General features: G+C 50.1%; 2 protein-coding genes across 2 annotated transcripts in view; both read right to left on the reverse strand.

Moving 5' to 3' along the window:
- Positions 1-1,003, reverse strand: part of Got1l1 (glutamic-oxaloacetic transaminase 1 like 1) — a 5,665-nt gene extending 4,662 nt beyond the window's left edge. Inside the window, exon 1 of the mRNA XM_005362484.2 lies at positions 889-1,003. Within this exon, the coding sequence (XP_005362541.1) occupies positions 889-1,003 (115 nt within the window). The remainder of the gene's footprint in view (positions 1-888) is intronic.
- An 8,210-nt stretch (positions 1,004-9,213) lies between these two features.
- On the reverse strand, positions 9,214-11,367 carry Adrb3 (adrenoceptor beta 3). The gene is made up of 3 exons (XM_005362631.2): positions 10,044-11,367; positions 9,580-9,647; positions 9,214-9,247 (listed from the first exon to the last, which is right to left on the reverse strand). The coding sequence occupies exons 1-2, from the start codon at positions 11,234-11,236 to the stop codon at positions 9,608-9,610; spliced, it is 1,233 nt and encodes a 410-aa protein (XP_005362688.2). The 5' UTR covers positions 11,237-11,367; the 3' UTR covers positions 9,214-9,247; positions 9,580-9,607.
- Positions 11,368-14,345: the final 2,978 nt, after the last annotated feature.

Consider the following 14,345-nt stretch of genomic DNA (forward strand, 5'->3'; position numbering starts at 1 on the left):
CATTGCCCGGCTCTCCCTCTCTCTAGTATCGGGCCTTACAGGCTGCGCTTTGAACTTGCTTTGTAACTGAAAATGACCTTGAATGTCTGATCTTACACCCCTCGGGTGCTGGGATTACAGGTGTGTGCCACACCTGGTTTATTTGCTAGGGATTGACAGAAGGGCTTTAGGCATGCTAGGCAAGCACCCCCCTCCCCCAAGTCTTAATTTTTGGTTTCAAGAAGGAGAGCCCTGGAAGGGGAGATAGTTCAGTGGTTAAGAGCACATATTAGCCCTTGAAGGGAACTCAAGTTCAGTTCTCAGCGCTTACATCAGGTAGCTCATCACCCCCTGTAAAGCCATTTCTGGGGGTTCAATGCCTCTGGCCACCTTGTGCACGTACGTTCATGTACACATCGTGCACATGTGTGCACACACACATTCTCTCTCTCATACACCCACATATAGTTAAAAAATTAAAAGAAACAAACAAATGAAAACCAACAAAAGAATTAGAGGAAAGCAAAGTGTGGTGGTGCCTCCAGGACTTGGGGGGGTGGAGGCAGGAAGAGACTCTGCTCAGGGTCTTTCTCAGCTGGTTTGTGAGTTCAAGGCCAGCCTGATTTACGAGGGGCCAAAAACAAACAAATGAGAGAGGGAGGTTACAGTAGCAACTAGAGAAAAGGTGGGAGGAGAAAGAAGATGGGTCCTCCCAAATTCCCAGACGTCCCCAGGGCATGGGGTGACTTGGAACCCTCACTGCTCTTCTATGCTCTGGGCAGTTCCGTTAATAAACTAAAACCCTTCCCAGCTGCGGAGGCATGGGCTATTCTTCATTCTTCCACCGGGGGGCGCTGCCCGCTGACAGGCAGTCAAAATATGCAGAAAACTGAAATGACTGGCTCCTACCTCTGTAGGCCAGAAACATCTTGCTAGAATAATTGTCTTGCTTGTAGATCTTTAGTAAGCTGCCTTCCAGCTTCTGGGCTGGGGGTATGTCCCTAAACACAGAAAGACTAGTCATAGTTGAGCGTTTACGAAACCAACAACTGTGACCCTTCTGCAGGCGTCTTCCTCCCAGAACCTTGGGAGCTCTGATGCAGACACTGCTCTGACAATGGGTTGTCAAAGCAACAGAACATTAAGACTCTCAGTCTCCGTGGTGGCAAGTTCAGGGGTCACAGGAACATTCCATGGCACTGGAGGAGAGTCCTCTGGGAGAGTAGGCAACGGGGAGAAGTGATAAAGGACGTGGGATTCCCAGGCACTTTCCCCCATCTAACTTACTGCCTTCTATAGCCCCAAGCCATCCAACTAAAAATAACAAGTCAGTCTCTAAAAAGCAGGACAAGCCTGGCAAGCCATCAAGCTAGGTAGGGCTCCCCCAACAGAAGCAAACATCCCATGGCACACAACAATGCCAACCAAGGGATGTATTTGTGGCTTCCATTCTGCAAGGAGTTGGGTAAGCGCTCAAATCACACTATGATGTGAGCATAGAAAATCCAATTTTCTTTTCAGTGCTGGGCATTGAACTCAGGGCTTGAAACACATTCTTCAGAGACCTGGAGATTTAAAAGCAGTAAAAAGTGTGTTCTGGTTTCTGTAAGTGTTGCAGCTCGGATGGAAAGGTATCTTGGCAGACAAGGAAAACCATGAAGTTATTTTAAGTGTAGTAACTTACAGCCCTGCTCCAGGGAAAGGAGGAGGGTTTCCACACAGGAGGGTTTCCCCAGCAAAGTGTTAGAGCTCTGCTCAGGACCCCTGAAGTGTAACAGCTCTGCTCCACCAAGGGAAAGTTTCCCCAGCAAAAGTGTTACAGTTCTGCTCCTCTCTGGGTCTGGCCAAAGTGGTTACAGCTGGGCTCTGCTTGGCAAAAATGTCACACTGCACAACAAACCTCACTCAAGAGATTTATTAGGAAGGAAGAATCCAGGAGAGTGGCTGTCTCCAGGGTGAGCAGCAGCAACACACTGAAGAGGGTACAGATCTTATACAGGGTTTCTTGGGGGGTGGGTTGGCAGAGTGCTTGCCTAGCGCGTATAAAATTCAATCCATAGTATTGCATAAACCAGGCACAATGACAAATGCTTGTTACTCTAGCTGTCAGGAGGGACAGAGGCCAAAGAATTTTAAAAATTCATGGTCTTTCTCTGCTACATAGATACTGTTTCAATAATACAACACAAAACAACAGTTTTTGTTTGATATGCAAAGGAATTAAATGAGAGTGTTCTATAGTATAGTGTGAAGGAAAAGGGGTTAGCAAGAGGTTGCACTCCTAGAATCTGCATCACGCTCCAATTATTTTCTTTCTTTGTAACTCCTTCCTTCCTAAGCCAGGGCCTCAGTACATGGCTGGGCTGGCTTTGAACTTGTCATATAGATCAGGTTGGCCTCAAACTCAGAGAGCCCCCACCTCTGCGTCCTCAGTTCTGGTACAAAGGCATGTGCCACTACACCTGGCTTTGTGGGTTTTTGTTTCTTTTCTTTTCTTTCTTTTTTCTTTTCTTTTCTTTTTTTTTTTTACTTATGGACATTTTACTTGTATGTATCCTTGCAAACCTCGCGCCTGGTGCTGGGGTAGTCAGGGAAGAAGGTGCATAGTTGAGAACTACCGTGTGGATGCTGGGAATCGGACCTCTGGAAGAGGAGCCAGGGCTATTAAATGCTGAGCTATCTATTTCTCCAGTCTCCCCCGCCATTGCCACCCTCTCCCTCCCCCTCTCCGCCAATCTGCTAGCTCAGGCTGAGTACCCTTACTAGCGAACTGGGGAGCCTGGGGTTCCCCAAAGACCAGCATTTCCTCTGCTCGCCGCGGGTCGGCCCCACTGCCACCAGGGTAGCGCTGGAGCCTAGCCTCGGCCTTCGCGGGCTGGAGTGGCTGTGAGCTTTGCAGCCTCAGCGGTCTAGATGCCTCGGGTGACTCGGGTGGACTTGAGCAGAAGTGGCATGGGGGGAAACACCACAATTCTCTCTGTCTCTCTGTGTCTGTCTTTGTCTCTGTTTCAGTCAGTCAGTCAGTCAGTCAGTCAGTCAGTCAGTCAGTCAGTCAGTCAGTCTGTCTGTCTGTCTCTCCCCATCCCCGCGCCCCCTTCTGCCCTCCTGAGGCTTGAACTCTGAAGGAAAAGCCTCGGGAGAAGGAGTTGAAGAAGTGGGTATCTGTGCTGTGACTGGGTAGCATCTCTGCCTCAGATTGTGCCATCTGTAGGTGGGGACTGATTTTCAGGCTTGCAGTGGCAGTGACGTCTTCAGAGCTGTGGAGGTCGCGCACAGCGTCTGTAAAACTTTAGAGATGCTTTTAAAAGACCAAAACGTCTTTTGGTAGCTGTTTAGGAAGAAGACACAAGATAGCGCTAGAGAGCCGACAAGAGGATGCACCAGCTTTAGGGCGCAGATGGGTAGGTAGGGTGGGTGTAGACAGTTCTATGAGGGTGTTTTCGGAGCTAACATTTCCTTAAATTTGGCCCCACTGTCACTCCTTTGGAGGACTTTGTACATGCTCCCCACAAACTTTCCACACACCCCGCAAGACCTTGGGAATCCTTGGAAATGACCTTGAGCATGAATGTGAGAAGGCAGGCAAAAATGGCAGGAGAAAAAGCTACTTCCTTAGATTGCTTCCGAGTTTGGGCCAAGCGCTAGGGGATGAGCGGAAGTCAGAGCTCTGGGTGAGACTCAGGTGGCCACAACTGTGATAGAAGAGGAATGGGAACGCCCGAGAAGCCGTGGGGTGAGCAGAAGGCGTGAGCTACACGTGAGAACGAGCGCTTGCCATACCAGGAAACTGCTGGCATCTCACTTCTTTCTGAGCCCCACGTGTTAAATAAGAATGGAGAAATCGGCTTTTACGGTAAGATCAGGCAGCACCCACATCACAGCTCACAACTTTCTTGAACTCCAGATTTGGGGACCCGAACCCCTCTTTTAGCCTTCTCCAGCACCAAGCATGCATGCAGTGCATAGATATACATGCAGGAGAAACACCCATACAGATAAAATAAATCAATAAATGAATTTTAATTCAGACATTAAAACAGAGAGGGGAGGAAACCAGGAAAAGATGAGCATTGTCTGTAAGGGGCCGCCAGGTCCTGACATTAGAAACGCTTTTTGCTCTCTCTATACCTTCTACCTATCCCTACCATTTATCTTTTTTTTTTTTTTTTTTGGTTTTTCGAGACAGGGTTTCTCTGTGGCTTTGGAGCCTGTCCTGGAACTAGCTCTGTAGACCAGGCTGGTCTCGAACTCACAGAGATCCGCCTGCCTCTGCCTCCCGAGTGCTGGGATTAAAGGCGTGCGCCACCATCGCCCGGCCCTACCATTTATCTTATTGACAAAGCTGTATTTGGTGAAGGGAGATGATCAAGACCCAAAGCCAGGCCAAGGTCAGACCAGAGTCCGAACGTGGTGAAAGCCGAAGGGGGACCCCCTAGTGGAGGGTCTATAAAGTCAAGGGAATTAATCTGAGATGGGTCGGACTCTCAGAAGAAAGAACAGGCAGGGCATCTCGTAGTGACCAAAGACAAACCCCACAAAACAAGCAGGGCCATGGGAATGTAAATCAGTAGGCCAGGAACTTGTTCTAGCTCCAGTCTCATTCCACCAAGTTATGCTGGAGCAGCCCCTTCTGTTTCCAAACTGCTTTCATCATGGAGGATCTTGATTGCTCTTCCAAACTAATCTGCATGGGCTGAATGCAGAGGCAGCATTTCTGTTTGACTCATATGTAAGCAAATGGCTGAAGAGCTAATGTGTGACTTCACACACACTTGGCAGTACGTGTAGAGAAGATAAGGGGAACGTTGTGTTCCTCAAGGAGGTCTCGAGTCCCCCAGACAATATAGGCCGTTGCTATTGCTTTGTTTGCTCACAAGAACTAGATGGTTAGATCCTATTGCTGAAGACATGACATGCTTTGGTGGTAGGACATAGAGAAATTGAGCTGGGACTGGCTACATTTTCTAGTACCAGAAGGTGTTATGCAGGCTGATGGAGGAGAGATCCCCTCAATAGTCTTAGCAAGTGAGGAAAGCTGGGGACCAGAGAGGCGGCCTTCTCTGGGGAAGAGCACATCCGTTGGTTGCCCAGTGCCACATGGTCAGCCCTGAAGACACACACATAAGTCACATTATCCAAACTGAACAGGGTTACTTAGGAATATATATGTATACACATATACACATATGCAAGCAGTAACAATGAATGAAAAAAGAGACCATGAGTTTGAAGGAAAGTGGAGAGAAGTATGTGGGAGGGAAGAAAGGGTAGGGAGAAATGTTGTAACTGAAAACAAAATAATAAAAAAGAATCCATCGTGGAGAGAGGTCCCACCCTCTCCGAGGAAGGACTGGCCGTTAGTCTTGCTGGGGGAGGCAGGGAGATTTTCTTCAGTGATGGAGCCACTGATAATTTGCTGATATAACCTCCCACCCACGCTCATTCCAGAAACTCATTTCAATTCAGTGAGTCGCGAATTCCCCCTCAAATCTGACAAACAATCAAAGAAATGGACGTTAAAGGGAGCATTGCTGAAGAGAAGGGAGTTGGGTGTGTATGGGAAGGGGTGAGGGAGGGCAGTGGGGATGAAAAGGACAACATCATATCATGGGTGGCATTTTCAAAGAATGAAAACATTTGGAGCCTCCAAACCTAAAAGAAAAAAAAAAAAACAACTAATGAGAGAGAGAGAGAGAGAGAGAGAGCGCGCAAACATTGAGTAAGATCAGCCCCAGACACTATGTGATGCCCATGTGACTGCATTTTAATAATTTTTTATTCTATCTTATTTTTTGTCTTTTGTTATCATAGTGTGTGACATGCACCTTTATTATTTTTTTGTTTTTTGTTTTTCCTGGCTCTGAAGCTTGTTTGACTGAAGAAATTTTGACTATCCAACTCACCACTTGTAGGTACACACATATGCTTATTTTGAGACAAGGTTTTAGGCATCCTAGGCTGCTCTCCAACTCGCTCTGTATCAGAAGATGACTTTGAACTCCAGACCTTCCTCTTGCCTCTGCCTCCTCAGTGCTGGGATTGCAGATGGCCATCTCCTGTACAGTTTTTGTTTGTTTGTTTTGGTTTTTCAAGACAGGGTTTCTCTGTAGCTTTTGGTTCCTGTCCTGGAACTAGCTCTTGCAGACCAGGCTGGCCTCGAACTCACAGAGATCCGCCTGCCTCTGCCTCCCAAGTGCTGGGATTAAAGGCATGCGCCACCACCACCCAGCTAGTTTTTGTGATGCTGGCAGGCGCATAAAGCTAGCTCTTGTAGAGCAGGCTGGCCTTGAATTTACAGAGACCCATCTGCCTCTGCTGGGATTAAAGGCGTGCACCACCACCACCCAGCTAGTTTTTGTGATGCTGGGACTCATACTTAGGGTGGCAGGCAAGCTAGGCAAACAGTCTAGTAACAGAAAGAACTTCGGTTCTTTATTTTTTATCAAGGTTTGAACTAAATTCTTTCTTTTCTTTATTGAGATAATTTCTTTCTGTGCAGCTAAGGCTGGCCTGGAACTTGAGACCCCCTTGGAGAGCTGAGACTATAGGTATGTCCGCACACCTAGTTGGACTAAGGTATTTATAGAAGTCTTTTAGTTTTTAAAACTGTTCACTAGACAGGGGAACATTCCACTCTTATTGTATCTCATATTGCCACCAGGGGGCGCCTAACACTTCTAGTGTCTGTGCAACAAGGCTGAGGTTTAAAAGGCCCGCCAGGAAAGCCGTTCTAACACAGGACATAGTGGGGCACACCTCCAATCTCTGCACTAGGGTGCCTGGGATGGGAAGACCATGAGTTCTAGGACAGTCTGTGCTACAGAGCTAGACCCCCAAAAAAAGATAGTTCCAGACCTCTATGGATTTCCCTCCAAACGGTTTCCTTTCTTTGGTTGGGAGGTCTCTACTCTGCAGGTTTGGGAAAGTCGGTATGGAATTAGTCTAGTAACTGCCCACGAAGCCCACAGCCTATGCTTACCCATCAGCACCTAGAAGAGTCCACCATGGGAAGAGTCCCAGAAAAGCTAATTAACAGTGCCCTCCTTTCTCCAATTCAGCTTGTTCTTTTGCGGTTTCACCCAAGAGGTCACCTGTTCAACTCAAGCCCCCTTTCTTTGTCATTTCGGCCCCCTATACTCTCCTACTTCCAGACTCTTGGTCAGGGCTTCCAGAACTCTCCATTTCCCACTGGTTTTTGAGTCTTCACATCTTTGGGTTCATAGCAGGGCCGTTTGTCTTCCCCAGTTCAAGCGCTGTCGCCAGCAAAAGCAGTTTGCCTCCCATTCAAGGATGTAAATCTCCTTCAGTCTGACACCTGGCTGGAGAAGGGACTAGAAAGGCTGTCTCTTCAGCTGTCAGATCCACTAGTGACAATCTGCAGATGGAAGCCACAGCTTTGTTCAAGTCTAAACACTCCAAAGGAGGCTGAGAGTCGGCACACCGGTATGTGTCCAGCAAGACCCAAGCAGTCTGGGCTCCTGGACACTCTTCAAGGACAATTCTATAAACCAAAGAACCCCCTCCCCCAAAGTTACCCTCTCCTTTGCCCAGGCAACTTCCCTCGGCGATGTTGGGAAAATATCCAGAGATCCAGAGATCCAGAGAAGAGGCCCTCTGATCCCCAGGCTCTACCAAGACTTCCTTACCCAGGGCCATAGTTCAAGAGCAGAATCCCTGCCAAGAAACCGTCTACATTCAGACACCAGAGATCGCACACGGCATTGGTTTGGAAAGGAGAAAGTCATCTTTGGTATGCAAACATCCTGAGAAATAAAACCTGAGCTCTAGGAGAAAAGGGAGCTGCAGAGACTAGGTCCAGTTCGCAGGGAACACCCATATGTGGAAATGCATGTAGCATTGTCGCGTGGGCAATGTGAGGTTCTGTACCTCTGGGGCCCCCAAGCCCAGCCAACGCACAGCATGCTCTGCCACGGGTGTGCTAAACGTTAGCTGTTTAACTGGCCTTCCCGACTCTCACTTAGCCTGCTCATGGTCTCTGCTCCTGGAGTTAAAGAGGAACCCGCAAAACACTCCAGTGGCTTCCATACAGCTTCTTTTTCTGCAAGAAACATGCCAGAGAAGAATAAAAAAAAAAAAAAACAAACCCGGAAATGAGGAAAAAAGTCATATGAACAGACAGTCGTAACTCCAGTTTTGCTTCTCGAGGGTAATAATTTCTTCAAACCAGGAAGGAAGTGGGAAGATGGGCAGTACAGAAGTACGGAAACATGTACGTGTGTGTGTGTGTGTGCGTGTGTACACACATCTATTAATATAACACAAGACGTATTGCCCCTTCCTAAATTTACCAGTGCCCTGTGCTTCCAGATACACAGACACACAAAGCACAGAACCGAAGTGTTTGCTGATGTCAACGAGACCTTATTAACCCACTCTGGTTTGTGGTGTGGGAGTATCCTACTCTTGGTCCTGGGCACAGCAAGCCCCCTCATCTAGAAAGACAGCCCAGTCTTGGGTGAGTGACTACATTGCTTCTTGCAACTAGATCCCCAGAGTTGCAGGAAGGGCAGGGAGGAAAGAGAATCAAAGACTCGCCAGTCCCATTTACACAGACAGCCTTTTCGGTTTTGTCTGACGAGGATTAGGAAGAAAGGGGGCAAGGATTACTCCGAATTTACTGCCCCTGACAAAAGGCAGCTCTGAGCCGGGGAAGCCAGCAAGGGGATTATGAAAAGATAACAAACGGGAGAGAAAAGAGAACAAAAGGACAAGTTACATTCAGTAATATTTATTAATTTGATTTTAAGTGGAAAAGGGAGCCATCCCAGCGGTTCACCTTCTATGAACCCTGGAATCCCCCCAAACCTGGATGACCCGACCATGAGGTAGATCAGAGCTGGTTTGTGCTGAACGCAAGATAAGGTCTGAGGGAGCCATGGGGCAAAACCTCAAACTTGGTTGTTTTTTCCCTGGCGTCCTGCCCTCAAACCAACCAGAAACACAGAATCACAAGCCGCTTACTGGGGTCAGGAAAGCAGAAAGAAGGGAGGTAGGTAGGGGTGCTTTCTTTGCCCTAAGCACACAGCACACACACAAACAGGGTGATGGGCATCCCTTCAAAGCTGTAGGGCTGCTCACGGGGCAACCGGGCACAGGTGGCCTAACATCCCAGCTGCTGAGGTAGTAGCGAAGTTCAAGGCGGGTCTTCCGGTGAAACCCACTCTGTAAGAGTTCCCCTTCACAGGGCATCTTGCAGTCTAGTTAGCAGGCTCCCGAGAGATGAGGTTTTTCAGCCTGGGGACTCACTCTGAGTAGAAATTAGGGGCGTTATCAAAATTCTGCATCCATGGAGTCGTTTCTTTTTTTTCTGGCAAAAGCAAAACAAAACAACCCCTCCCCCCCCAAAAGAAACATGAAAACTCCCAGAAGTCCTGCAAAATGGAGATAATATTTCTTAGGGTAACTGGTCAAGGAGGCGGGAACCAAGCACTAGCGGGAAGGGGGCAGTGTCTCAGGAACCCTGAAAAGCACTTTTACTTTCCAAAGGTATAAGGACCATTCAGCTCCCGCCTTCCCAGTCCCACCCTACAGCTCCGACCCAGTCCCTGGGGGAGGGATGCAGTTCAAATTTCAACTCACAGGTTCCTTGCTGGATCTCGGTGGTCCTTCATGGGGGAAATGGCCGCTCACCTCCATAGCCAGCAAACCTTTGAGGGAAACTGGAGATGAGGGCGAGGGGTTGGGAACTACACTGTTATCTACGGTGGCCCTAGCCAGGTGTAGAACTTGGGCGGCTGAAGAATGGAACTAGCAAACCCCAACTCGAGGCGACCAGGGAGTTTAGAAACCTGCAGGCAGGGCAGCAATTGTTTGTGGGGCTCACCTGGTCGTCGGGTGAGCAAAGTCTGCCCGCCCCTTTGCCTCCGTCCCAGGGGTTGCATCCAAGAAAGGGAAGGACCCTAAATTCCATTTTAGTTCCTACTCCCTTTCTGTCCTTTCTAGGCAAAAGGCCCTGTCCACCCCTGCCCCAAGCCCCAAACTCAAAAGCGGAGACAGAAGGTGTTCCCACCCGGAGTCCCCGGTTCTCTGCCTGTGTCCCCTACCTGTTGAGCGGCCGGCTTTGCCTGAACTCGGCTGAGCTGGCCCGAGCCGCTGTGGCTCCCGCCGGACTGGCTGGGAAGGCGACAGCGCGTGGCTCCTCCCGCCCGCGGCCACCGCAACCGCACAGAAGACGGCGGAAAGCGTCGCGGAAGTCTGGGCTGCGGCAGTAGATGAGCGGGTTGAAGGCGGAGTTGGCATAGCCCAGCCAGTTGAGGGCGATGAAAACCCCGTTGGGAACCAAAGAGGGCCCGGCGAGGGCGCGCAGTACGTTAGCCAGGAAGAAGGGCAGCCAACACAGAGTGAAGATGCCCATAATGAGACCTAAGGTGCGCAGGGCGCGGTGTTCCCGAAGCGGCAGGAGCCGCGCCGGCCGCCGGCCGCAGGAGGGCACTCCATCCGGAGCCGAGCCTGTCCCGCCTGTGACAGGGGACGGAGAGCGCGATGGAGTCCGCGGAGACTCCTCGGGCGGGAAGCGGCCCAGCTCCCGGCGCAGTAAACGCCGTTGACGCTTAGCCACGACGAACACTCGCGCGTAGACAAAGAGCATCACCAGGAGCGGAAGGTAGAAGGAGACGGAGGAGGAGAGCAGCGCGTAGGGCATGTTGGAGACGAAGGAACAGCAGCGCGGATCGGAGTGGCACTCCTGCGCCTCAGCGTCAGCCCCTACGCGCCACCACTGGCTCATGATGGGCGCAAAGGACACTGTGGCGGACACGATCCACACCAGGACCACCGCCGCCCGAGCTCGGCGCTTGGTAACCAGTGTGCCATAACGCAGAGGGTTGGTGACAGCTAGGTAGCGGTCCACAGCCAGGGCGCACAGGGTCTCGATGCTGGCGGTTACACAGAGCACGTCCACCGACGTCCACAGCTCGCATCCAGTTGCACCCAAGGGCCAATGGCCAGTCAGCGCCAAAGTGGCCCCCGGTGGCATTACGAGAAGTCCCACTACCAAGTCAGCTGTGGCCAGCGAAGTCACGAACACGTTGGTTATGGTCTGGAGTCTCGGCGTGCGGGCTATGGCTACGATTACCAGCAGGTTGCCTCCCACCGTGGCCAGCGCCAACAACGTCCCAGCCAATGCCGCTGCCCATGGCACCCCTGGCAACCCACTTGTGTTGGCTGCACTGGGGTCCAACATGGGGACATCTGACCACAAAGCCAGAGAGCCGTTCTTGTGAGGCCACGGAGCCATCTCCTGTTGCGCCTGGGGTGGGAAAGTTCTCCCTGACCCCCTGGCTCAGGGAAGGGGACAATAGGATTTGGGAGCGACTCCTCCTGCCTGGGCCATCTTCCCTAAGTTGTTGGGGTAAGTCTGTCAGCTTTCCCCCATCTCACCCCCCACACCCTAGATCCCAGGAGGAGTGGCTGCTTTTAAAGGCGCAGTGTCCAATAGTCAGGAGAGGAGAGGCCTCTGGTGGGAATTGGAGGGTAGAGAGGGACAGCCTGCCATGGCACTCCCTCAGCACCCGTTTCCTGGAGCTCCGCAGCTCTTTCCTGGCAAGGCCTGCAGCAACCCTGGAAAGGCCTTCCACCCTACCCTTTGCCCAACAAGGAAGATGACTCTCTCCCAATACAACAACCCTAAGGTATTTTATTGTTTGAGATAGACTCTCCATATGTTGCTCAGAATGGTCCAGACCTAGAGATCCTTCTGCCTCTAGCCCCCCCTCCCCCCAGTGCTGGGATTACAATTCTGTGTGCCACTACTCCCAACCCTTGTCTTGTATCTGAAGCAATAGCAAGTGGTTGATGTCCTTTTCTCTCCCTGCAGATGAGATCTGTCCCCTCCCCTTTTAGTTCTTTTTCTTCTCTTCAGTTACTGGGACATCACCTCCTTTCAGGTGTGGCTTTCTTTTGACTTGGAGCCCTGAGGGCTGGGATGTTGAGGGCTTCTGGTTTCCATCTCCCTCCTGCACTGCCCCCACCCCCCATTTCTCCTAGAAGATTTCTAGATAAGCCCCTTCAAATTCTTAAGTAATAAAGACACATCACAAGTGAAGAATGGGCAGGGCAGTGGTGGCACACGCCCTTAATTCCAGCATCGGGAGGCAGAGGCAGGTGGATCTCTGTGAGTTCGAGGTCAGCCTGGTCTACAAGATCTAATTCCAGGACAGGCTCCAACACCATAGAGAAACCCTGTCTTGAAAAGCCAAGAAAAAAAAAAGAAGAAGACTGGGGATTGGAGGTGTAGTTCAGTGGTAGGGTGCATACTTAGCATGTCTGAGACTCGGCATTGAGAGAGACAGAGAGACCGACAGAGAATTTGGTTTTTTGGTTTTTTTTGTTTTTTGTTTTTTGTTTTTTTTTTTTGATTTTCGAGACAGGTTTTCTCTGTAGCTTTTGGTTCCTGTCCTGGAACTAGCTCTTGTAGACCAGGCTGGCCTCGAACTCCCAGAGATCCCCCTGCCTCTGCCTCCCGAGTGCTGGGATTAAAGGCATGCGCCACCAACACCCGGCCCGAGAGAATTTGAAGCTAAAGTTTATCTAGTGTTCTTTACCCACAGGGGATACATAGCAGATATTTGCATTCTGATGCATAACTGCAGAATAATTATAGTTACAAAGTAGTAACAGTTTTGTGGTTGGGTCAGCACAGCTTGAGGAACTGTATTAAAGGGTCACAACATGAGGAAGGTTGAGAATCACTGAGCACCATCCTCAGTTCTTCAAATAAATAAATAAATAAAATAAAACCCAAAAAACAAAAATAAAAAAAAACACATTTTTTTTGTCACCTCCCCCATGGTGAAGGGTTTTCTTGGAGTTTTATTCCTAAGAAGCTAGAATTGAGGGATTCCTCTGTGTGCATGTGAAGGTGTGGGCACATCATGTGTCTTCCTCTATTCTCCACTTTATTACCTTGAGGCAGCATCTCTGACTGGGACAGACAGCTTCTATTTGGCTAGGACGGCTGATCTTGAGCTTCTGGGATTCCGTCTGTCTCTGCCTCCCAGGGCTTGGTTATGGGCATGTGCAGCCATGCTCAACTCTCTCCTTGGATGCTGGGATTTGAACTCAGGCACTCAGGCTTGCAGAACAAGCGCTATCAACCTACTGAGCCATCCTCCTAGACCCTTATGATGCGTTGCTGGAGTGTGTAGAAGGATAAGCTTGGTATCGAACACCCTGAAGCCTCTTATACAGTACTTTCCCTTACCAGAAGACCAGCGCCTTGCTCTCTCCCCTCACTCAGACTTACAGGGCCTAACTCTGTCTTTCAGGCTCCCAGTTTTTAAAATGATTCCTTCCAAACCAGGAGTGGGGATGAAAGGCTTAGAAATGAGCTTCTGGAGGTTAGGGAGATGGCTCAGTCACTGAAGTACTTGCCTTGCGAACAGAAGGATATGAGTTCCATGATTCCCAGGTCCCATAAATAAAGACGGCTAGAGTGATGGCCTGCACGTGTAATCCCAGAGATGCCGGAAGCCAGTCAGGACTGGACCCTTGAGCTGTCTTGCTTACTCCCCTGAAACAATGGGACAAGAGAGAAAAAAAAAAGTACAGTGGAAAATGCCTCCAGGGTGACCCCGTGGCATGTTCTTTTGAACAGCTCCACGTTTCAAAAGCTTGCTGTATAGTCAGTCACTGGTCTAGGCAATCCCTCTGGGAGGCTGAACCAGGGGCTGGGAGTCAGAAAGGTTGGAAGAGGACAAGAGAACCTAAAATTATCCCCGAGGAAAAGGGACCAGCTGGGCTCCCAGGGACCCAGCAGCTCACTCACCCATGAGCAGGTCTGACAGGGGCTCTCGAGCAAATGCTTTCCCTGTCCCATGGAGTAACCAACCCACGCAGCCTGCGCATCTCTCCTCTGTGGCCCCTGCCCCCCGTCCTGGCATGCCAAGGTGGTGCAGGCTGCATTTGGCTGCGGCTTCTCGCTGTTCATCAGGCTGATTGCGCCCGAGTCGTGTTTTGCAACACCAGAACCCTGCCAGTTATCACAAAGGGGTGTCATGAGATTCCCCACAAGCAAGCAAGCAAGCAATCTCTGAAACAAATACATGCCATTTGGCAATTATTTTCCAGGACATGAGAGTAGGTTGGGGAATGAGTGTTGTCCTGAGATATACCCAAAGGCTGTCACTTCTTCAGTGAACAACCTCGCTATTTGAAGAAAGTGTGCCAAAAGGTTTACGTTTTTGAAAAAGACCGGGAGTCCCCAAACCTTAAGGGCATACCTGCGTGTGGTCCCATAATCAAACAGTGTGAGAAGAAATGTACCAGTCCCCTGTTCTCCAAGGCCTGTGAGCCAGCAGAGCTACCACGCCCAAGTACTCTGCCTCCTCCTCTTTCTCCTCCTCCTC

Source organism: Microtus ochrogaster, linkage group LG7_11, assembly GCF_000317375.1.
Source record: "Microtus ochrogaster isolate Prairie Vole_2 linkage group LG7_11, MicOch1.0, whole genome shotgun sequence".
NCBI classification, from domain to species: Eukaryota; Metazoa; Chordata; class Mammalia; order Rodentia; family Cricetidae; genus Microtus; species Microtus ochrogaster.